Source organism: Bos grunniens, chromosome 1 (assembly GCF_055505025.1).
Source record: "Bos grunniens cultivar Pamir isolate PY7600 chromosome 1, Bosgru_T2T1.0, whole genome shotgun sequence".
Taxonomy (NCBI): Eukaryota; Metazoa; Chordata; class Mammalia; order Artiodactyla; family Bovidae; genus Bos; species Bos grunniens.
Window position 1 is genome coordinate 155621258 of NC_141165.1, and position 23500 is coordinate 155644757.

General features: G+C 38.4%; 1 protein-coding gene across 10 annotated transcripts in view; it reads left to right on the forward strand.

Moving 5' to 3' along the window:
* The window catches only part of ITSN1 (intersectin 1), a 243741-nt gene that overhangs the window by 66513 nt on the left and 153728 nt on the right, over positions 1–23500 (forward strand). For 8 of the 10 annotated variants that reach the window (XR_015168658.1, XR_015168659.1, XM_086413813.1 and 5 more), the window contains 4 exons: positions 7691–7750; positions 9877–9969; positions 10949–11012; positions 22389–22549. Coding sequence is in view for 8 of the 10 variants with exons in the window: in XM_086413813.1 (XP_086269939.1) it covers positions 7723–7750; positions 9877–9969; positions 10949–11012; positions 22389–22549 (346 nt within the window). In the remaining 2 variants the exon portion in view is untranslated. Of the gene's footprint in view, positions 1–7690; positions 7751–8732; positions 8839–9876; positions 9970–10948; positions 11013–22388; positions 22550–23500 lie in introns of those variants that run through there. The other 2 variants (XM_086413819.1, XM_086413834.1) reach the window with 2 other exon arrangements.

Sequence of the window (23500 nt, forward strand, 5' to 3'; positions counted from 1 at the left end):
CAATTGGTGCTTTCTGGGTAGTTTCTTGACTTCTTTTCCAAAACTGAGACTTCCTCTAAGACTTTTCTCTGCCTTGCTTTGATCACTGTTCCTGAAGCAGAACTGATAAGACCCTTCTTGGTTGCTGCTTGTATTTAGAGGTTTATAGCTTATTTACCTTAGCGATAAAGGTGAGAGTAGCCAACCGGTACACTGTGTTGATTTAAGACAGGGTGATATCATTTCTGGTGATATAACATGGAAGGTTATTTTATTATTAAATATTTTCTTTTTAAAATATGCTTGTGCCTTGCAGTGTGTTGAGAATTCGGTTTTTATTTGGAAGAAAAGTTTTAGATCGTCTCCTTTTAGTGACCAGATTTATCCACATAACACAGAGGACAACATTCCCATTACCGAGTTCATTACTTTTTTTTCCCCCATGTGATAACTGTTTACAGTTACCTGTGAAATTTTCAATTTTTTGTCCCTTATTTTTATTTGGGAAGAAACTGGAAAGTGAGTTGATAATATGTTAAATTTATATAATCTCATTAATTGGCAGATAATCTTAAAATTCCAAAAGATTTATATTTAAAATAAAATTTAGTCTGAAATGCCCCTCTCCCACTCATCGATTTTTTTTTTGATGGTATCTTATATAGTTTTTAATTTTATGTTGTTTTAAATTATTTTTTAATAGGTATATAATTGCTTTGCAGTGTTTTGTTAGTATCTGCTGTGCAATAGTGTGAATCAGCTGTATATATACATATCCACTCATGGATTCTTAAAATTAGTGATGTTTGATTTGGGGTAATCTGCTTTCTTCCAGAAATTACTTTTTCAGCTTTTAGTGCCTTTCAATGATACTGTTTTGGTTTTTTTTTTTTTTTTTTCCAGTGATAACTGTTTTATTCTTAATAACCCTCTTGAAAATCGGACCTTCTGGAAGAAATAAAGTCCCTCACTTATTGAAGCTTTATGAATGGTTATCCTATCTGCAGCTTAGTGAGTGTTCTAGAATCTGATTTCTTAGAAGCGTTAGACAAGCTGTAAGTTAATGACTTACTTCTTAGATGTGACTTGGCAACTGGTTGGTGGTCTGGAGGTGCCAATAAGCTTCAGAGAGGGGCTGGTTAATTTCCATTTCTCTCTTAAAACAAGAATGCCTTTATTCTGTCTTTTTGTTTTCTGTCCCTCATTTTTCAACTTTGTAGCTATGCTTTGGTTTTATTGCTCCCTGCTGAATTCTCTCCTATTGCAAATATTAAAATAAGGGTGATTTAGGAGAACTAAGGTTAAAAATCTGCTCCATGAGCTCCATAGGCAAGATGCCTTGGCATTTCTCTTTGTGGAACGTAAGCAGGGGTGAGTGGACGCGTCGTCTGAAATGCCAGTGTGTGTTGCCCAGAGACGTGCTGACAGCTGGGCCTGACAGTGCTTGCTGGCCACTGGCCGCTCCTGACCCGTCCCCTTCTCACCTCGTTCCCCGGCCACCACCCCTTCCCCCAACAACGGAAACCTGGGAGGCATGCCTGTTCTCTTTTGAGAGGACAGCTTGAATATTCACTCCAGCTTTTCAGATAGAACATTGACATTGTCTCTTTGAACTCAGTTCTCTCTTTTATTGGGTTCTTTACCCTTCATGCAGTTTTAAAATCTTACTCGTGAGCAAGCTGCACATCCCTTACAGGCCATCTTGTTCAACTTCAAACAGTGGCACGTTTAGAAGCTGCATTTGAGGTCCATGACTTCAGACATGACAATTCAGCATTGATCAGGTTGGCTGTATGTTTGAGATTTGTCAGTTCCTTTGTCCATGTATTGTGTGGCTTTCGGTACCTTTTCTCTGTATTTCAAAAGACCTTTGTGTACATCTTGCCTTTATGTGTAATCTTACAGGGCAACTTTCTGCCTTTTGTTCTTCTCCTGCTTGTTTTTCACAGGACTGGAATTTGGTGTAAGGCTTGCTTAAAATGCAGGGGTCTAAACTCCTCTAGTTGTTTTCTGTTCATTGCAGACTTTTATTTTTTTTTAAATAATAGAGATTTCGTTTTTTAAGGTTTTCTAATTTTGAATTCTTAGAGATGTAATGGCCTCCAAAAGTAAGAGATATGGGGGATGTAGTTTTTGTTTTAATTTTAATTTTTGTGATTCCTTTCCATTTTTATTCTAGAATGAGGGAGTAGGATGGGGTGGGATAGTGGTGGTGATGGTAGTGGTTGAATATGAGTAGAACAGCGCCTGAAACCAGACCATCACAACTCTCAAATACCAGATATATCATGATATGTTATGTACTTTTGTGTATTCCTGAAAATATTTTTGTACCTTACAAGGTATTTTATTGTTGCTTATACTTTCATTTTTGTCTCACATTTTGACAGTTTTCTTTTCCTTTCTTTCTCAATGTTTAACTGATGCCAAATTTCCAGAAATTAAAAATTTTTCTTCTGTACCTTGCTATCCTGTAGGTCCTTTAACATAAAACTAAACCTTTTGATCAACTTTACAACAAAATTTTAAAAATAAATTTTTGTAAGAAATGAATGTAAAGTTTATTGCCTTAGTACCACGAAAATCTGCTTGAAATAAATTAGCCTGAATATTAGAAAAGGACACTGTGAACTGCATGTAGACAATAGATCTGTGAAAATGCAGGCCAGTGATAAAGTTATTTTAAATATGAAGAAGAATAGTCTCTTGTTTCCTTACCTCTCTGACTTCTGATACCTTCTAGCCAGCTTGCCTTTCTCTGGCAGCATGAGTAGTTGCCTGCAATCTAGAACTGTTGGAATACTGTAAATTTAAGGCTTCCCTGGTTCGGAGAAGGCAATGGCACCCCACTCCAGTACTTTGCCTGGAAAATCCCATGGATGGAGGAGCCTGGTAGGTTGCAGTCCATGGGGTCGCTAAGAGTCGGACACAACTGAGCAACTTCACTTTCACTTTTCACTTTTCATGCATTGGAGAAGGAAATGGCAACCCACTCCAGTGTTCTTGCCTGGAGAATCCCAGGGACGGGGGAGCCTGGTGGCTGCCGTCTGTGGGGTCACACAGAGTCGGACACGACTGCAGTGACTTAGCAGCAGCAGCTGGTTTGGTAAAGAATCAGTCTTTGGCTCAGTGTTCGGTAAAGCTCAGTGATTTGATAAGACTCAGTGTTTGGTAAAGAATCCTCTTGCCAATGCAGGAGATGAGAGTGTGATCCCTGACTTGGGAAGGTACCTGGAAGAGGGAATGACAACCCACTCCAGTATTCTTGCCTGGAAAATTTCATGGACAGAGGAGCCTGGTGGGCTACAGTCCATGGAGTCTCAAAGAATTTGGACTGCACTTAGTGGCTAAACAACAAAAATAACAACAAAAAGAATAGTGCTTATAAATGTTCCATTGTACATAAAATACCTTCTCTTATATTAAGATTATATCTTTAAATATTGAGACCAAGTATTCTCTGGTTAGGAATCTAGCAACCAACATAGTTCAGTGATGTGTTCACAGCATTAGTTCAAGTCTCTGCCTCTTCTGTAGGTTTTGCTTGTCTAGTTATTGGGACTTTTCCTTCTTGCTTTAAAACAGAATAATTTTTATTGGAGTGTAGTTGCTTTACAATGTTCTGTTAGTTTCTTTGCTGTGCTATGCTTCATCGTGTCCCGACTCTTTGCAACCCCATGGACCAGGCTCCTCTTTGCAACCCCACCCACCAGGCTCCTCTGTTCATGGGATTCTCCAGACAAGAACAGTGGAGTGGGTTGCCATTTCCTCCTCCAGTGGATCTTCTCAACCCAGGGATTGAACCTAGGTCTCCTGCATTGCAGGTGGATTCTTTACCAGTTGAGCTACGAGGGAAGCCCCTGTTAGTTTCTACTGTACAGCAGAATGAATCAGCCATACACATACATGTATCGCCTCCCGTTTGGCCTTCATTCCCACTTGGTTCACACAGCGCATTAAGTGGAGTTCCCTGTGCTATCCAGTACATTCTCATCAGTTATCTATTTTATGCATAGTTCAATAGTGTATAGGCACAACCCCAGTCTCCCAAGTCCTCTCACCCATTTTGCTTCTTTATATAAGATGATTCCAAGATGTTGTGAGAGTGTGGGCATTAATTAAGTATAAAAATAGATACTGTATGCTCATAATCTCATTTTGGTCTTTCGATCACTAATCCTTAACTAAATTCTGTTTTGGTTGTTAGAATTCTGCTAATTACTGGAATTGTGTAATTGTGAGGATTTCTTTTTCTGTGAATGAGTACACGTTTGAATTAACTCATCCCAATGCTCATTTTTATATTTACCTATTCCCCCCCTTTAATTTTATAATGTGTTAGAAAATTTTCAAACCTCCAGGAAGTTAGGAAGAATTATATGACATACCTATTTTTAAAGATGTTTTGCAAAGTTTATTTAATATAAAGTTAAAAGTTTTAAATTGTGCCAATAATTGAGTTTAGAAATTTTATTCCTCATAATTAATTTTTGCCTTTTTTGTTGTATTTTAGTGTGCTAGAGACCAATTATACATATTTTGTATTTTATTTTTTGAAATCATTTAATATTTTTTGAGTAATCTCCCTTTATAATAGCAAAACACTGAATCAAATAACAAATGTATTTTAACACAGTTTTTATGCAAAGTGACATTTTAATACTGTTTTAAGGATGACCTATCACTTTTATAAATATAAATTTACAGAGGTGTCTTCTACTTTAAATACATTAAAATTTGAATTTTAATGTAAATATTGAAATTCAGAATCATATTTATTTTGTAACTTTCTGTGATTAGCTCCCCTTTCTGAAGCTGAAATGAAGAAAGGTTAAAGACTTTTCTCAAACATGTTTTAGCTTTTGGCTTAAAAATCCTAACATTTAGCCAAACTTTTCAAACTACTATTTACTATTTCTTGATTGCTCAATATTTAGTCCAAGTGTTTTTCTATTTTTTAATATGTAAATATAGGAATGTTTGCCTCACTCTAAAAAGATATAAGTAAGTCCAGCAATGTGTTTATGAAAGGTTTTTAATAACTTGGGGAAGTGAAAGTCGCTCAGTCATGTCCGACTCTTTGTAAGGAAATTCTCCAGGCCAGAATATTGGAGTGGGTAGCCATTCCCTTCTCCAGGGGATCTTCCCAACCCACGGATTGAACCCACCAGTTGAGCCCCCAGGGAATCCCAAGATACTGGAGTGGGTAACCTATCTCTTCTCTTGTGGAACTTCCCAACAGGAATCGAACCGGGGTCTCCTGCATTGGAGAGGATTCTTTACCAGCTGAGCTACCAGGGAAGCCCAACTTGGGGAAAGTATTTTTTTATAATGTAAAGTGTGCAAAAGAAGGAAACAATTATATATTTATAGAGAAAAGGCTACAGGAAATAGAAATGCTAAGTGTTAATAAAGTTGGGTGGACAGGCTTGTGTGCATGGTGCTGCCTTCTCTGATGAAGAACAGATCTTCCCCAGAATATTGCATCAGCTGGTGAGCTTTCTGCACTTGTCCTGAGGCAATGGCCCTGCATCCCTGATTCTTCAGGGAGAAGAACACCCATCTCTAGTTTCCTTTATGTAGATGCCTACGTTCCTGTGTATTTTCATTGTAGATCAGCAGTCCCCAACCTTTTTGGCACTAGGGACCAGTTTCATGGAAGACAGTTTTTCCACAGAGGGAAATACAGTTTCAGGATAATTCTTACTTCTTTTATTATTACATTGTGATATATAATGAAATAATTATCCCACTCACCATAATGCAGACTCAGTGGGAGCCCTAAGCTTGTTTTCTTGCAACTAGATGGTCCCATCTGGGGATGATGGGAGACAGTGACATCCAAAGTGTGCTTGCTTATGTCCAGTTTACTCCATAATCTCATGTTTCGCAAAGATAGGATACTGGAAATGGAAGCAGGCTTTTCAGTGCTTTTATGGCAATCTCAGGATATTCTGCCTTGACTTCAATCCTAAACATATGGAGAGTTCGAGTTGACTCATACATACCTCTAAGGCCACAGCTATTTGGGATCTCAAGCGGTCATGGGAGTGAAGGGGAGTGGCTGTAAATGCAGATGAAGCTTTGCTTGCTTGCCCACTGCTCACTGTACCAGTCTTTGGCTCGGGGGTTATATTATTGATAGCTCTATATCCCCTGTTACAGATAGCTCACCTTAGCTGAACTGGTTGTATGGGTTGAAATCCCATTGTATGTGTTGAACTTCTGCCTTCACTCACTCCTGTTTTGTGTTTTTAAACCTCACTGTTAGATTTTTTTTTAATATAAGATTTTTTTTTAATATAAGACTTTCAACTTCCATTTGATAAATGCTTACACTTGACTTTTTTGTACAAAAATAAAAGCTTTTTGGGCTTATCTGGCAAAATTCTATTACTTATTTCCCACATTCAGTTTTCTTGTGGTCTGCTTCAACACTTTAACACAACAAACCCACTGGTTTCCCTTCTGTGGTCTTTTTTGTCTACCAGAGCTTTTATTGTGTGGGACAGTACACCCCACCCCCCAGCTTCATTCTGGTTAGTTTTCCAGGCTAACTACTTCACAGATGTTCCATTCGGTTCTCTTTATTTCTTTCTTTATGACTGTGCCGGGTCTTCATTGCTACGCAGGCTTTTCTCTAGCTGTAATGAGCAGGGCTGCTCTCTCGTTGAGGTGAGCGGGGCTGCTGTTCACTGTGATACCCAGGCCTCTCGTTGCAATGGCTTCTCTTGTTTCAGAGTGCAGGCTCTCAGCACCAGCTCAGGAGTTGTGCCCAGGCTTATTTGCTTCAAGGCATGTGGAACCTTCCCAGACCAAGATCTAACCAGTGTCACCTGCATTGGCAGGTGGATTCCTATGCACTGTACCATCAGGGAAGTCCCCCAAATGGAAATTCTTTAATAGTTTGTATTCAGATTTTTTTATTTTAGTTTTTTTCCCTCATGCCTCACAGCATGTACTTGGGCTTCCCAGGAAACTCAGTGATAAAGCATCTGCCTGCCAGCGTAGGAGACGCAGGAGATATGGGTTTGATCCCTGGGTCGGGAATATCCCCTGGAGGAGGAAATGGCAACCCACTCTAGTATTCTTGACTGGAATACTCCACAGAGGAGCCTGGTGGGCTAAAGTCCATGAGGTCACAAAGAGTCAGACAGGACTGAGAACATCCTGTGTGTGTGTGTTCTCAAAAATGAAGTGGGTCTGCTGCTTCAGGAAAAATGACTGCCAGCATCTGTTGCTGATGATAACAGTTCATGAGTTCGCAAAGAGTCACCAAAAAAAAAAAAAAAAAGAAGAAGGTAAGACAGTGCACTGCGTGTACTAGTGTTAATGAAAAAGAGCAGTTGTTGTAACCATCAAGCAGATGGACTAGTATATGTGGTGGTTAGGAAAAAGATAGATTTAAAAAATAACAAATTCAACAATGCAATGAGTGGGATAATAGTACAGGATCACTCACCAGACTGAGAGTTTCTTGTTGCCCTAGAGGCTTTCATCCACATTCCTTAGTGCCCATCACTGCACCCGGGACTAAGAAGCTGTGCAGAGAAGGAATGAATGAATGAACCCTTAGTGGTAACCTTCATTTGCAGTGTTATCTCCTAGCTCTAGTGTCAGTCTTCAGGTCATTAAAGACAGCCTGTCAGTGTGTTTATAAGTACCTAGAAGTGAAGTTTTCATGAACTTAAATGTTGCGTTTCAATTGCAGGCGTCCCTTAGCAAGGTGAAAGTAACAGAACCATGGCTCAGTTTCCCACACCTTTTGGTGGTAAGTTTTCAAAGATTTTTTCTTTTTTTTTAATGTACTTTGGAACTGTAGTTTTAAAAACTTAGTATTATGGCAGATTTCAAATATTCACATAAATAGAGGGAATAGTTCAATCAACCCATTGCATAGTTTCAGTGATTATCAATCAACTTATGGTCAATATTGATTCACTTGGATTCTTTTGAGCACCTCGCATATATATATCAGATCATTTCATCCACAGACATTTTAGTGGACATTTCTAAAAGGTAACACTTTTAAAGATATAACTATGATACTGTTACCACTCCAATGATATTTATAGTAATTCCTTAATGTCTTCAACTATCGAGTCACTGTTAAAAATTTCCCTGATATTCCTTAGGTGTTACTTTTTTGTTACAGTTTGGTTCAACTCAGGATCTGAACAAGACACAGTGAATTAGTTCATGTGTCTCTTTAGTTGCTTTGTTAGTGAACCATCCCCCTCCCCCATCTCTGTTTTGATTTGTTGTTTTCTGCAATTTATTTGTTCGGGTTACTGGGTCATTTATATTCTGTACTTTGTTTGGAAGACTGGATTTGAAGCATGCAATTTTTGTTTTGCTTTAGTTTATCTATTTGAAACATCAATCTGCACAAAATTTTCTTTTCAGGTAATCTTCCCTAAGATTATTAGGAAAGTGTTAAATGTTGGTTTCCCTTACTGGCCACGTTTTGTTTTGTTTTAAAGAGATACAGTTCCCAAAGTATCTCTTGGCAACTGTCACACCTGGTCACCATGAAGAGAGTAAGGCAGCCCAAAGCCTCATTCCTGTGATCACGTCAGGAAAAGTCTCTGTGGGATTCTTAGTGCAGAAATCTGCAATCTTTTCAAAACCATTCATGTTACTATTTTATTTTGTGTTTTGTCTTTGTCCCCCTTCTTAATCACTGAGCACGTTTTTGTTTTGTTTGTTTGTTTGTTGGGGTTTGCTTTTACTCGACGAATTTTGACAGGGCCCCAGACGTTGAGGACTGTAGGACCTGTGAGGGATCTGATCTGCCTGGGTCGCCCTCTTTTCCCTGATGTCTGTCGCAGTGCCTGGCACATACAAGGCTTTCAGCAAGTACGTTTCCAGGGACGGAATGAATTGCTGTGCTGACCATCACTGTCATCAGACCTGCCCCGTCACGTATTGTCTGTTCCCACCATTTGGGAAGACGTCTGAACTCCTGAAAGCCTTTTTCTTAATGTAATCAAGAGTTATTTTGGTGAATTCATGTGAGGAGACCTTGTAACTAAAGTGGGCTCCCCTCGTGGCTCAGATGGTAAAGGATCTGCCTCCAGTGCAGGAGACGTGGGTTTGATCCCTCGGTTGGGCAGATGCCCTGGGGAAGGGAATAGCTTCCCACTCCAGTATTCTTGCCTGGAGAATCACATGGACAGAGGAGCCTGGTGGAGCCCTAAAGTGAGGACAGTCTCAGAAATGAGGGAACATCTGGTCAGTCCAAGAGTTGAAACTGAAGAACTTAACCCTGTTTTCTCTGGTTTGTCATTGTTTTTTTTTTTTCCCCCCAAGATACTCATTTCCCATTTTTAAAATCAGTTTCAGTGAATTATAATCTACATTCTATAAAAGTTACTGAAGTCTAGTGTTTGAGTATTTTTATCACTCCAAAAAGATTTTCATGGAATCAACTAGAATACTAATTTAGTGAAGCTCAATTTTTCCATAACTTTCACAAAGAATGTATGTTAATGTCTTTTTTTCTTTGCTTGCTTTACTCTTACTTTTCTCTTTTTTTTCTCCTTTAAAAAGTTATCTTATTGCAGTATAGTTGATTTACAGTGTTGTGTTACTTGGTGTTGTACAGCAAAGGGAATCCGTTACACATAGACTTATATCTACTGTTTTTAGATTCTTTTCCCATTTAGGACATTAGAGAGTATTGAGTAGAGTTTCCAATGCTGTATAGTTCTTATTATTATCTATTATATACATAGTACTGTGTATGTGTCTACTCAACTTCCAAGGACAAACAGATGGTAATTTATCAAATGGTTTATAATATACTGACCATATAAGTGTTGTGGAAACTGTGTGTGAGCGTGTTGTTTTTCTTTTTTCGTTGAATAATTCCTTTGTCTTTTCTTTGGCTTGTAGGCAGCCTGGATATTTGGGCCATAACTGTAGAGGAAAGAGCAAAGCATGATCAACAGTTCCATAGTTTAAAGCCAATATCTGGATTTATTACTGGTAATTGGAGTCAGTATTTTTACATTTTTACTTACCGTAGTGCATATATCTGTGGAAAGTCTATTATGCAGAGTGAAGGTCGGCACCTATGACCAAAGATGTACTTTACTTATTTGACTTAGCCTGGATTCTGTATTTTCACAGTTACTTTTCCTCCGATGCACTCAAGCCTTTCTGCAGTTTTTAATGGATGCCAAGTCACTGTTTTAGCCGTATCACTGGTGGGAATTGGTGAAATTAATGGATACATTCTTTAAGTAATTGTAGCATTGGCCTGTGGTCCTTGAGTAAAAACACTTCCTGAATTCTGACTTTGACCTTGGCTTGAGAAGCTTGAGTAAATTAAGAGATATGAACATTTAAAAACATTTTGTTTATTACTGTGTCCTTAAAGATGCCTTTGTACTTTGCCTTTTCTCGTCTTTCCTGTTTGATTACTTTTCAGGAATTAGCTTTAGAGAAAATGAAATCTAGATTTCCTGGAGACTTGTTTTTGTGTATGTTTGTCTCAGTTCTCTTTAACTTATTAATTCTTAGTCATTGATGTCATTCTTTTGATCACTGTTACTCATTCTCCATAAATATGTTAGCAGTACCAATAATTTGAAGTGTAGGTAAATGGGAATAGCAAAGACCCCTTTTGTAAAGTAGGAGTATGGGTCAGCAGTTTCTTGGGGAGTCCTGGAGGTACACTTTGTCATAATATGTAGCTGTTACCATTTTAATTACTAGCAGATTTATTAACATAGACAGTCTACCCTTACATAATGGTACACACTTTTTTTTTTAAGTGTTACGTTCTGAAGTCCATGCTGATGTATTCATTTTATTGTTACTTACAAACTTATCATTTGGCTTTTAAAATGTATTCAGTTTCGTATTTACTAGATTATTAGCCTCTTTCATTTTTGTAATTTTGACATAGGACTTTTCTGTCATCCACTATTTTCTTCTAAAACTTTATCCATTTAATTTACAGGTGATCAAGCTAGAAACTTTTTTTTTCAATCTGGGTTACCTCAGCCTGTTTTAGCACAGATATGGTAAGTTGGAGCTTCATATATACAGAAGGTTGTAAAAAAAAATAGTTCAGTAATATCTAATCTTAATTTCTTAAATTATTGAAGGAAAACATGTATCTCTAGTCTGAAATATGCTTCCAGCAGAGAAATACTTCTGAAAATTATCTTTCTGATATGGAACTTGAAAAAGTGGTGACATTTGCAAGATAACACTGTTGTAAATTTGACTTCCCAGTTGAGAAATCTGCATTTTAATGTTTTCTCACCAATTGTTTTGGCTTCATTCACATCACCCATGCTCAACTGAGTGTCCCACATTTCTTGGTTTGTAATGTGATGGTATTGTATCTTTCACTGAATAAAAGGCAAAGAAAATATTTCAGGCTCAATAGGGAAATAACCAATGAAAGAGTGAAAAAACCAGTATTTATTACAATGTTGTACAAGGTGAGCACATAATAAATATTGGTGAATCCCTTGATTAACTGGCACAAATAAGTACTCAGTCTTTTGAAACCATTGGAAAAAGAGTGAATGAAAAAGAGTGGCCAATATAGTTTTGGGTACTAGGCCTATGACTTTGGGAAGCTGTGGTGAATTCTTTGGCCAAGAGGCCATGCTTTCCTGCAGTGGATGGTTCTTACAGTTGATTCTTCATTTCCCTGGGTTTCTTAGTATTGTGGAGACAGCTTGCTGTAGTGTCATCTGTACAACTATCTATCTTTATGGTTTGAAACGTGTATTTATTCTCTCCCCGTCAGCCTCAGTTTTCAAATCTAGAAAATGGGAAGATGCATATTTATTTATAGGAGTATTGAGTGGTTTAGCAGAGAAAACTGTATACAAAGACCTTAGTGTGGGCCCTGGCACATTACAGGTCCTCAGAACAAAACTTCAGGAAGGTACCTGCTGTCATCATCAGGGATTGGGTGTTCCACGTTGACTGAATTACCCAACCAATTGCTTGTCCCCTTAGTTCATTAACTTTAAAATATTTTTAATTTTATGAAAATTAATAAAGTTGATGTAGTTCCTTATTGCCTTTAAGTGGAGTCTACAGTACATAAGCCTGATTATAAGTCATCAGTATGAAAATGATTTACTGTGCTCTGACATAACAAAACTTACATGGGAATTTATGTATTATTTGTGAGTGGATATATTTGAATTGAAATTAAATGATACCCAGATTCCTGTGCTTTTTTTGGTGTCTGCTTTGTTCTCTTTTTCCTGGTTGTCAGCATATTGGCTCCCAGACTGTCCCTTTTAACTATTATACCCTTCTTGTACTAAGTTCTGATCTATTTGAAGCAGAACAATCAAACAAGGTTTTTGAAATCAAGTAACAGGTAGAGAGAAAAACACACAAAGAGAGGTAGACAGAGAGAACACTCATGTATCAGTGAGCAGTGTCACTGACATGTTGGTTAAGTGTGCTCAGTCACTTCAGTCGTGTCTGACTCTTTGCGACCCTATGAACTGTAGCCTGCCAGGCTCCTCTGTCCATGGGATGCTCCAGGCAAGAATACTGGAGTGGATTGTCATGCCCCGCTCCAGGGGAGCTTCCCAACCCAGGGATCAAACCTGCATCTCTTAAATCTCCTGCACTGGCAGCCCTGTTAAGTGCCTAAGTCTAAATGGGAAAGACTTGTGACGTCTGTGTTAAACTTCTGCTTTGTGTTCTGGTGATTATGTTTCATGCAATCAACCAAGGTCACTCACTAGACTCTTCTTTTTCCAGATTAATTTCTTTCACTGAATTCTGCTCCTATACTGTATTTACAATCTGTGAAGGTTCATTCAAGAAGCAGTCTTGTGATGAATTACTGCAAGGAGATCTCACTTAACATTTGTTCACTCAGCAGTGGAAAAATATCTGTCAGATGTCTCCTATGGACCAATGACTGTTGTAGGTGCTGGGAACATAGCTGTGAACAAAACTGACACAATTTGTGCTTTCATAGAGATTGTAATCCAGTGGAAGGAGATGGTCAATAACAGCATAAAAAGTGTCACATGTTAATAAGTGTAATGGAGAAAAACAAAGTATTATTTAATAAATTTCACTTCTTTCCATTAACACAGTTAATTTTCCAAACTTTTTTTTCTTTGGTGCAGGAATTGGGGTGGGGCACAGGGGAATTCCCTGGCAGTCCAGAGCTTACATCTCTGCACTTCCACTGCTGGGGGCCTGGGTTTAATTCCTGGTCAGGGAACTAAGATGCCACAAGCCAAAAATAAAAAAAGAACAAAACAAAACTGCTTTTTTTTGTTTGTTTGTTTCTGTTTTGTTTACCAGAGTACACTAAAGTAATTTTTGCCAACTTTTTCTTTTCATTGTGAAAAATTGTGTTAACAGTGAAGATAATGAGTTGGCAGACTTAGGTTAAATCCAAAATGTTTTTTATCTTTCTTTTCTGACATTTTGTTAAATTTGTGATGGCATATTTTAGTTTCATCGAGAATTACTACTAGGGGGAAGAAACAAAACAAAATACACTTACACACCTATTGGGACTTCCCTGGCGGTCCAGTGGCTAAGATTCCACATTGTCAATGCAGGGGGCTGGGGTTTGATCCCTGGCTGGGGAACTGGAGCCCACATGCTACAACTAAGACCCCTTCCTAGCCAAACAAAAACCCCCAAATCAAAAAAAACACACCTTTAAGTATCTTCCCAAAAGAAATAGCTTTGAAAGGTCATTGTAAATTTTATGAGGCACAGATGTCCTGCTAAGATGCTGGAATGGTGTGATGCAGAGTGTGAGGAAGATCTGTCTTTTAGCACCAGCTTCTTCAGGGCTTCCCAGATGGCTCAATGGGTAAAGAATCCACCCGCCAATTCAGGAGACTCGGGAGATGCAGGTTTGATCTCTGGGTCGTGAAGATCCCCTGGAGGAGGAAATGGCAACCTACTCCAGTATTCTTGCCTGGAGAATCCCATGGACAGAGGAGCCTGGTGGGCTACAGTCCCTGGGGTCACACACAGTCAGACACGACTGAGCGGCTGCGCACACACAGCACAGTTTCTTGTTCCCTTTATAAGCCTGAGCAGTACTTCACCTCTTCATGTTTTGGTTTTTAAGTTTATAAATAACAGCTGACCTGATGAAGTAGGTTTTCCTCCCTATCTTTGATACTAATCTTGTGTTCTCACTTGTTTTTTCTGATAAGGTCAAAGGCTTCAAAAGAAGCCCTTCCCCTTTTGGTAGAGGAGCGGGTTTGAGTCTATAGAGTTTTAGGCAGTCTGTGCCACTCCTCTGGAGAAGAAGAAAATTTTTGTATTGAGAATTAGGAACTTTTTCTAGTTTCTCTTTCTCTTTGTGCCTTTCTTTCTTTGCTCTAGACCACAGTTGAAATGTAGAAGTGATGGGGGCTGCTGGGGAATCTCTCTTAGAATTCATGTAGAAACTGTACTCCAGTTAATTTATTTATGAGCTTTGGAACTGTAACCTACTAATACTTTGGAGATATGTATCTGTCCAGTCCAGTTTCTAATTAAGAATACAGGAAATCCTAAATTCTCCCTCAGAGGATGGAGTCAAGTCGGTGTGTTTAAAGCCAAGTTATAACAGTAACCAAAGATGATTCCTCTCCCTAGAAATTGTCTTACTACTAAGGAGCTGAAAGGAAAGCCACCAATATCCTCTTATCTTTTGGCAACTTAAATGCTTAACATCGTTCCAACCTTAGGCTCGTGTGGAGACAGGAAAGAACAAGGCAGAGGGCAATGGACAAGAGCCTTGAATAGAAGACAGGTAGAGAGAAGACAAAGAAGTTGAATGAGGGCTTTGGAATCAGAGGCGGTAGGGGCCATGGAAAGAGGGGACAGAAGCTGTTAAGGAGAGAAGTGAGGGGAAGAGAGGGAGCACTGCTTGGAAACAGCCCCGAGAGAAGAGGAGGAAGCCAGAGGCAGAAATTAGGGGCAGGGATCAGGGCAGTCACCCCTTAGGATACCATTTAGGAACCTCTGAACATACGTCAGGAGGGCCTTCAGCCCCCAGCAAGATCAGTTTGCTAAAGTCCCTGGCTCCCCCAGAAGTCATCCAGAACATTCCTGAGTCTTCACCATCTCAGTTCATGTTCGTGAGCATCTCTCCAGCTGGTGGGAGCCATGCCTGATTGCTCTCCTTTCGTTACCCTGTACAACCAGTCTATCAGCGTATACTTTTGACTTCATTAGACTGTATCCCCAATCTGGCCCCTGACTTTCTGTCTCCTTTGCTACCATCCTGATTTGTCACAGTGGGCCGAATAACTGTGCCCACGATCTGACCATCCTGACTGGAGTCTCTCTTTCACACTTGTCCCTTTAGCTTCCATTCTCCAAGCAGCAACCCAACAATCTTTCAAAAAAGTAAATCCTGCCCCCCGCCAAAAGGTAAATCCATTTAAAACTCTTCATTAACAAGAAAACCCAAAGTCGTTACCAAGGCCATAGGCCCATGTGAACTGGGCTCTTGGCTGTTTCCCTCTTTTATTTTGTACCATTTTCTTCTTAATTTTTTGCACTCTGGTTTCACTGACCTTGTTTATATTCTTTAAATGCCTCAGGGTCATTGCACTTGGCATTTTCTCTCCCTGCCTTGCAGCTCTTCTAGATCCTTACATATCTGGCTGATTACCCATCAGGTTTCGATTCATGGGTCACCTTCCCTGAGAAGGGCTTCCTGAGCACTTGTCTAAAGTACTTTCCTCTCAGTTTTGGATGGACATGTACACAGGGCTGCATTTAAAATGGGTAACCAGCAAGGACCTACTGTATAGCACAGAGAATCCTGCTCAATATGGTGTGTCAGCCTGAATGGGAGGAGAGTTTGGGGAAGAATGGATACATGTATATGCATGGCTGAGTTCCTTGGCTGGTTACTGAAACTATCACAGCATTGTTTCTTAATCAGCTATACTCCAATACAAAACAAAAAGTTTTAAAGGCAAAAAAATAAAATTTTTCCCTCTCCCTACCTGCTCCTGCCAACATCTTCTCTTTCCGATTGCTTTGCTTTCTTTCTTTTTTTTTTTTTTTTAAGATTTTTTTATGTGAACCAGTCTTTGTTGAATTTGTTACAATATTGCTTCAGTTTTATGTTTTGGTGGGTTTTTTTGGCCACGAGGTATGTGGAATCTTAGGTCCCCAACCAGGTATCGAATCCACACCCACTATCTTGAAAGGCAAAGTCCTAACCACTGGATTACCAGCGAAGTCCCCTTGCTTTATTTCTTAATAGCACTTATCAATATGTTGAGTAGTCTGACTGGTTTTCTTGTGGAGTGTCTGCTTACACTGAAACAAGGACAGGAACTTTGCCTGTCTTTACCTTAGTTGTAAGCCCAGTTCCTGAATGGAGACCTTAGTAAGTGATCTTTTCAAAAAATATTTGTTGGGAAATTCCCTGGCAGTCTAGTGGTTAGGACTCCGCACTTTCACTGAGGTGACCTGAGTTCAGTCCCTAGTTGGGGCACTAAGATCCCACAAGCTGTGCTGCAAAGCCAAAAATTTTTTTTGTTGTTGTGTGAATAAACAAAGAGATGGTGAGTGACTGGACCAGATTAATCTGGACAGGGGAGGTGAGCAGCCTGTGATGAGCCTTTGTGGGTGAGGTGGCCTCCTAAAGGAACTGTCTGATGCAGTGAATGAGATGGAGTGGAGACAGGTCCTTCTTTCCTCTGAATCGTGTGATACAGACAAGGTAAGTTTCAGAAGAGCTACACGCCTGTCCACCGCAAACCCCAAACCCATTCGGTGGCGTTCAAGGTTACCTCATAGTTCTTTTGTTTACAGACTGAGGATGTATGAAGTGCTGTGTTCAGAAGTTACTTGAATGTTTTTTTCCTATGTGGACATGTACTCATTCAAAATACTACTAGGTTTATTTGTATTTTTCTTTGTTATTGTTGTTGTTTTGTTTTTAATTAATTTTTGTTGAAATATAGTTAATTTACAGTGTTGTGTTAGTTTCTGCTATACAGCAAAGTGAATCAGTTAATGTATGAACATACATCCACTCTTTTTTTAAGATTCAATTCCCATATAAGTCATTACAGAGTATGGAGCAGAGTTCTCTGTGCTATTCAGCAAGTCCTTATTAGTTATCTGTTTTATATATGGTAGTATGTATATGTCAGTCCCAATCTCCTTTATCCACCCCCACCCCCAACCCCAGTTTTATTTGGTTTAGTTTTTATTCAGTTCAGGGATCTGCTCTCATCTTTGTGGACTTAATTTTAATTTTTGAATATGTAACACATTAGCAAGGTTCCAAAAGCTTATTATCTTTTTGTTGTTTATTTCTGTGGGGAAAAAACGTGTCCCTAATATGTATGTGAATTTAAATTATTTCCTCTTCCTTCTGCTTTGAAAGTAACCTCCTATAAATGTTCTTTTGTTCTTTCCTTTTCTCACTTAACAGCATATCCTAAAAATCACTCATATCATCGCATAGAGATCTTTATTATATTTTCTTTTTACAGTTATGTAATACTTATTGTGAATGGTATACCATAGTTTATTCAACCAGTTTCCTATGTTTTCTGCATTTGGGTTATTTCTAATATTTTACAGTTACAAATAATGCAGCGAAGAATGAGCTAAAGCATGTGTTTTTGTATTGTTGGAGGTGTACCTTCAGGGTAAATTCATAGGATTGAGTTGCTGCATCAAAGAGTAAATCTATATGTAGTTCTGCAGGTGTTGCCAGATTTTCCTATGCTTGGAGTTGAAGCACTTTTTCCCATTGGATATAAGAGCAATGTGTGGTTTATTTGTACAAATCAAACAAAAAACTTACCCTTAATACAGTATACTTGTGGACCTTTTCTCATCTCCACCATGCCTGTTATTATATATAGATTTTAATATCAGACTAAACATCGTGTTTAAGATCAGTTTGTATTCAAGAGTCATAAATATTGTTTCACTTTTTATTAAAAATATTTTTATCAGACATTTTTTAACTTTGGAAGTTGTGTGAATTTAATTTCAGGATTCTCAGACTTTTAGTTAGTTTTCTGGGGTGATTATTAGAACTGAGTAAACTGAGAAATAACTATACATACGTAAAGCGAGCTCCCCAGGTGGCTCAGTGGTAAAGAATCCATCTGCCAGTGCAGGAGATAGGGGTTCAGTCCCTGGTACAGGAAGGTCCCCTGGAGGAGGGCATGGCAACCCACTCCAGCACTTGCCTGGAGAATTCCATGGACAGAGGAGTCTGGCGGGCTACAGTCCATGGGGTCGCAAAGAGTCAGACTAAGTGATCGAGCATACACACACACAGGAGATGAAGTGGATAGCAGAGCTGAAATCATATTTTGCAGAGAAAATTTGAGAAATAGAATTCTGACTCTTTTCCAGTGTCTTAGGAGGGATTGGAGAGAGTTGAGCTTTGTAGGAGTAACTGTTATAATTCTAAAAAGACCTTTGAATTTTTATTACCAAGGAATCCCAACAGCTATGTTATGTTAGTTGGGCAGAAGAAGTTTTTTAAAAAATTCACACAAAATTGTTAGAAATGTTTTGGGATTTTAGTGAATGTTTAGAACCTGAGCATTACGTGTTTCCTCTCCTCTCCCATCTAGGCTTTTGCTAATTATGTCATTACTAGAAAGTCTTTTTCCCCTAACCCACTCATTATCCCACACTAGATATTTTTGTTTCTCTCTAGAAAATGTGTTTTGGGAGCAGTAGTGTGGGGAATAGAAAGTAGGAATCTATCTGCTGGTTTTTTTTTTTTTTTTTTTTTGTAAAGTATGCATGTCAGTATTGATCATTGGGAACCTTTATTATATCTGTGAAAACCATTTGAAATACCTGAATGTCTTTTAAAAAATATTCGAGGGACTTCTGTGGCCGTCTAGGGGTTAAGACTCCATGCTTGTACTGTGGGGTGGGGCAACAGGTTTGATCCCTGGTCAGGGAACTGTGATCCCACATGCTGCACAGTGTCCCCCAAAAAAGAAAAATTGGTAAAAGAAAGCTCACCATTTCATTTTATTGATTCAACTTACTTTATGAAACCTGAAAAACAGACTAAAAATAAAGCAACCAGAAACTAATCTCAATTATGATCATAGACACGGAAAAATGAAAACAAAATCTTAGCAAATGGAATTCTACAATGTATAAAACCTATGACCAACTTGAGTTTATGCCAGGATTTGTTCAAGGTCAAGGAATTCCCTCAACATTATTTCGCTCAGTCGTGTCCATCTCTTTTCAATTCCATGGACTGTACCCTGCCAGGTTCCTTCTCTCCATGAAATTCTCCAGGCAAGAATACTGAAGTGGGTAGCCATTCCCTTCTCCAGGAGATCTTCCCGACCCAAGGATTGAATCCAGGTCTCCTGAATTGTAGTCTGATTCTTTATCGTCTGAACCACCAGGGAAATCCATATTATATCAGTAGATAAAAGGAAAAAGAAGATGTGTGTGATCAGGTCTTCAGATGCTGATTAAACATTTGATAAAATGTATAGCAAGCATTTCTAGTAGAAAAAGGGAACTGCTTAAATATGTCAGATTACATTCTAAAAATCAGTACCAAATATTACACTAAACAGTGAAACACTACAGCCATTTAACTTAAATTCAGAACTACGCTGGAATGCCCACTCAGTAATGTGATGGAGACAGTAAGAACAGTGAAAGAGAGGAAGGGTATAACTATAGGAAACGAAAGCTAACTCTTTTGCTGTTTAGGTGATTGTGTAAGTTTCACAGAAGTTTGGTAAGATTGATCAGCCAGCAGAAATGATTATTAAAAGCAAAATTGTTCTCTGTGCTTGACATAAGCGTCTAAATATGGAAATGAGGAACCTGTTCTGTTTGAGTGACAGAAATGATAAAATTCCTAAGACCCCATTTAACGAGAATAGTAATTACTTATATGGAGAAAGTGATGTAATGTTTTTAACATCAGGAGAACTGAATGTACTGTTTTCTTTGGACAAACTATCATAAATATGTCAGTTCTATAAAAATTAATATATCTAATGCAGTTTCATTTTGGATTTCAAGAAAGTTGTTTATAGAATAGATAAATTATCTTAAAGTTCATAGGGAAAAAGAAATGTCTGAATAGCCAAGCAAATTTTTAAAAACACTTTTCTTGGGATTTACAGTGTTGTGTTAGTTTCTGCTGTATAGTGAAGTGAATTGGTTACACATACACATGAATCTACTCTGTTCTAGATTCTTTTCCTGTGTAGGCCGTTACAAGGCATTGTGTAGACCTCCCTGTGCCGTACTCTAGGTCCTTATCCGTTATCTGTTTTATATGGTGTAGTGTGTGTATGTCAACCCCAGTCTTCCAATTTACATCTCCCTGCCTGACCCCCTGGTAACCATAAGTTTGTTTCTACATCTGTAACTCTGTTTCTCCTTTGTAGATAAGTTCATTTTACTCTTGTTGTTTTTGTTTTTTTTAAGATTCCACATATAAACAATGTCATGTGGTATTCGTCTTTCTCTGACTTCACTCAGTATGACAATCTCTAGGTTCATCCAACAATTTTTTTATTTATTTTTTTAATTTTTTGTTTGTGTTGTGTTTTGTGTTTGTGTTGGTTTCTGCCAAACATCAACACAAGTTTTTTTTTATATAAGTCTTGCCAGATACTGGAGTCAGTGCAATCAGATTATTGTCATGTTGACCTGGAAATTATTCAGAGTAGATAATCCAGAAATAGATCTCATTTCATATAAACATTTAATAAACCACAAAAATATTTTTATGCTTCAGCGAGAAAAGAATGGATTGGTTCCTAAACATTGCTGGGAAAGTTAAGTATCCATCTATCTGATGGAAATCTGATTGAACCCTGGGGTAACATACCACACATATATGCAATTACAGTCAGTTTAAAGGTTGAAATGTAATAAAGTAATACAGTTTCAGAAAAGAAAGCTATGTTATCAAAGAAATATTTTACATGTATAAAAATGTAGAATTTCTGTATGCTGAAGAATTACACAAAATGGATCAAGTTTAAAAAATTCTTTCAGCAACTGACAGATAAACAGTTGATGTGTAACGTACAATGAGCTCTTTTAAACTGACAAGGAAAAGACGTGCAGTCCATCAGAAAACTTGGCAAAGGATGTGAATGAGCAATTCATAGACGCATGAGTCCAAATGCTCAAGAAACATGGCAAGTGATGCTGAAGCCGCTAGCAGTGAGAGAAATTCGGGTTCCATGATGTGGTTTGCTGGAGGGCTCATTGCTGGCAGGGGAGCTCCTATCTGAGGCAGAAGGATGGTTCGTGTGGCCATAGTGTTTCCTTTATGATTTTATGAGCTTTACAAATTTTCCCGAGAGATAGTGTTGACTTTTAGAATTTTTAACATTTTTAAAGGTTTGTAATCTTTTTATGACACTTTTCTCTGTGCCTCATGTTTTACTACTTTGCATTAACTCCAGCCAATATGGGGTTATTTTCTACGTAACGTAATTTTCTTTTGTGGACACAGTCTGTGGCTCATTTAAAAGATGGCTAAGGATTAAGTATTTTAATTGGAGTAACTGGTCTTAACATTTGAAGTTTCAAATAAAAATTTTGTTAAGACAGGTTTTAAAAAATAAATCCTCAGGCCTTTGATATCTAGACTTCAACAAATGAAATCCGAAGGACCATTTTTTGTACAGAAGAGGTTAAGTCACATGCAGTTTCAGTTTGCCAAAACGTAGTTTCCAGTTGCAAGTCCAGACTCTGTTCTTCTGTTTGGTTATTCTTTGTTGAGAAAAATACTCTATAAACAGCTTATTGAAAGTTGTGCTTGACCATTTATGTTTGAACACCACTTTCAGATAGTGTGTTTATAAGCTCATTTAATTAATTTTCACAGCTTTAAAAGTATGCCAGTATTACATTATAGTAGAGCATAGCATGTCACATCCCCGTGGTGAGGTTTGTAGAGCCCCATAGATGAGTTGATGCAATCTAATCAAGAATCTAGAAATAAACTCTTGTTTCCAAATACCTTTGTTTCCCCCATAATAGCTTAACAAAATTCACAGTTTTAAAATGTACAGTTCAGTGTTTTTTTAGTCTATTCAGAGTTGTGTAACCATCACCAATATCCAATTGAGAACATTTTCATTGCTCCAAAAACAAGCTCCATTTGGTGTCCATAGTATATGTCCTGACATTCAGACTGAAAATTACCTTGTGTATCATATAAATAATGCATGTGTATAAGTGAAGACTAACACAGTAAAACATAATTCGTCGTTATGTAAAACCTATTCAGTTTTTCCCTACAGCTTGGTAAACAAGTTTTGTTTTGTTTTCTCTGGGACCAAGGGAGCTGACTCTCTAGTTTTTGTGTGGGTGGGACTGGTGGTTTGGGAAAGGTTCTTTTAAGGTCACAGTCATTCTGAGCCCATGCTGTTGTTCTGCAGGGCGCTCGCTGATATGAATAATGATGGAAGGATGGATCAAGTGGAGTTTTCCATTGCTATGAAACTCATCAAGCTGAAGCTCCAAGGATATCAGCTCCCCTCTGCACTTCCCCCTGTCATGAAACAGCAACCAGTTGCTATTTCTAGTGCACCAGCCTTTGGTGAGTCTAAAAGGAATCAGTTCATATATTTCATTGTATGTTTTTAAAATAAATATTTCCTTCTCCCTGCCATATCAGTTTGTAGCACTGAAATTCTAGGAGACATTCACTCTGAAAAATGATGGCCCTGTGCACAAAGATAATGCTGGAAGGGGAGAAAGCAAAAAAAGAAAGAAATGAAAGCAAAGGTGCAGATTGTCAGGGAAAAAGGATTAAACTTGCAGTGTCTGTTGCATCTTTTCTCTCTTTCTTGCCCCTATTGGATTCTTGACCCTTCTTCACATCTTCACATACTTCCCTTTGGTTTTGTGTTTTTTGGAGCATTGTTTTGTTTCCTTATGCTCCTTTTGTTTATAGTATCAAGAGAAATGTATTTTTGTAATAATAGTTGAGGCACTTGGTTACATTATGTTACTTCTTCACACAAAATGCCACGGTGGGGGGGAATGAAAATTATTATCCCAATTTAAAACATAATTCCATAAAATGCCATCTTTTAGTCAGATATTTTTCTTAAACATTAATTGGTAGGCATGTTCCTGGTGGTCCAGTGGTTAAGACTTCAAGCTTCCAATGCAGAAAGCATGGGTTCAATTCTTGGTCAGGGAACTAGATACCACATGCCCTATGATATAGCCAAAAAGAAAAAAAGAAAATTAAATGATAATTAGTTGACTAAGATCACAGTCAACTCTGCTTTCTTTTTCTTTTCCTTTTTTGAACCTTATTGTGTGGCATGTCAGATCTGAGTTTCCTGATCAGGGATTGAGCCTGTGCCCCCTGAAGTGGAAGCTGTGCTGTGCTGTGCTTAGTCGCTTAGTCCTTGTGACCCCATGGACTGCAGCCTGCCAGGCTCCTCTGTCCATGGGGATTCTCTAAGCAAGAATTCTGGCCTGGGTTGCTATGCCCTGCCTCAGGGCATCTTCCCAACCCAGGGATCAAACCCAGATC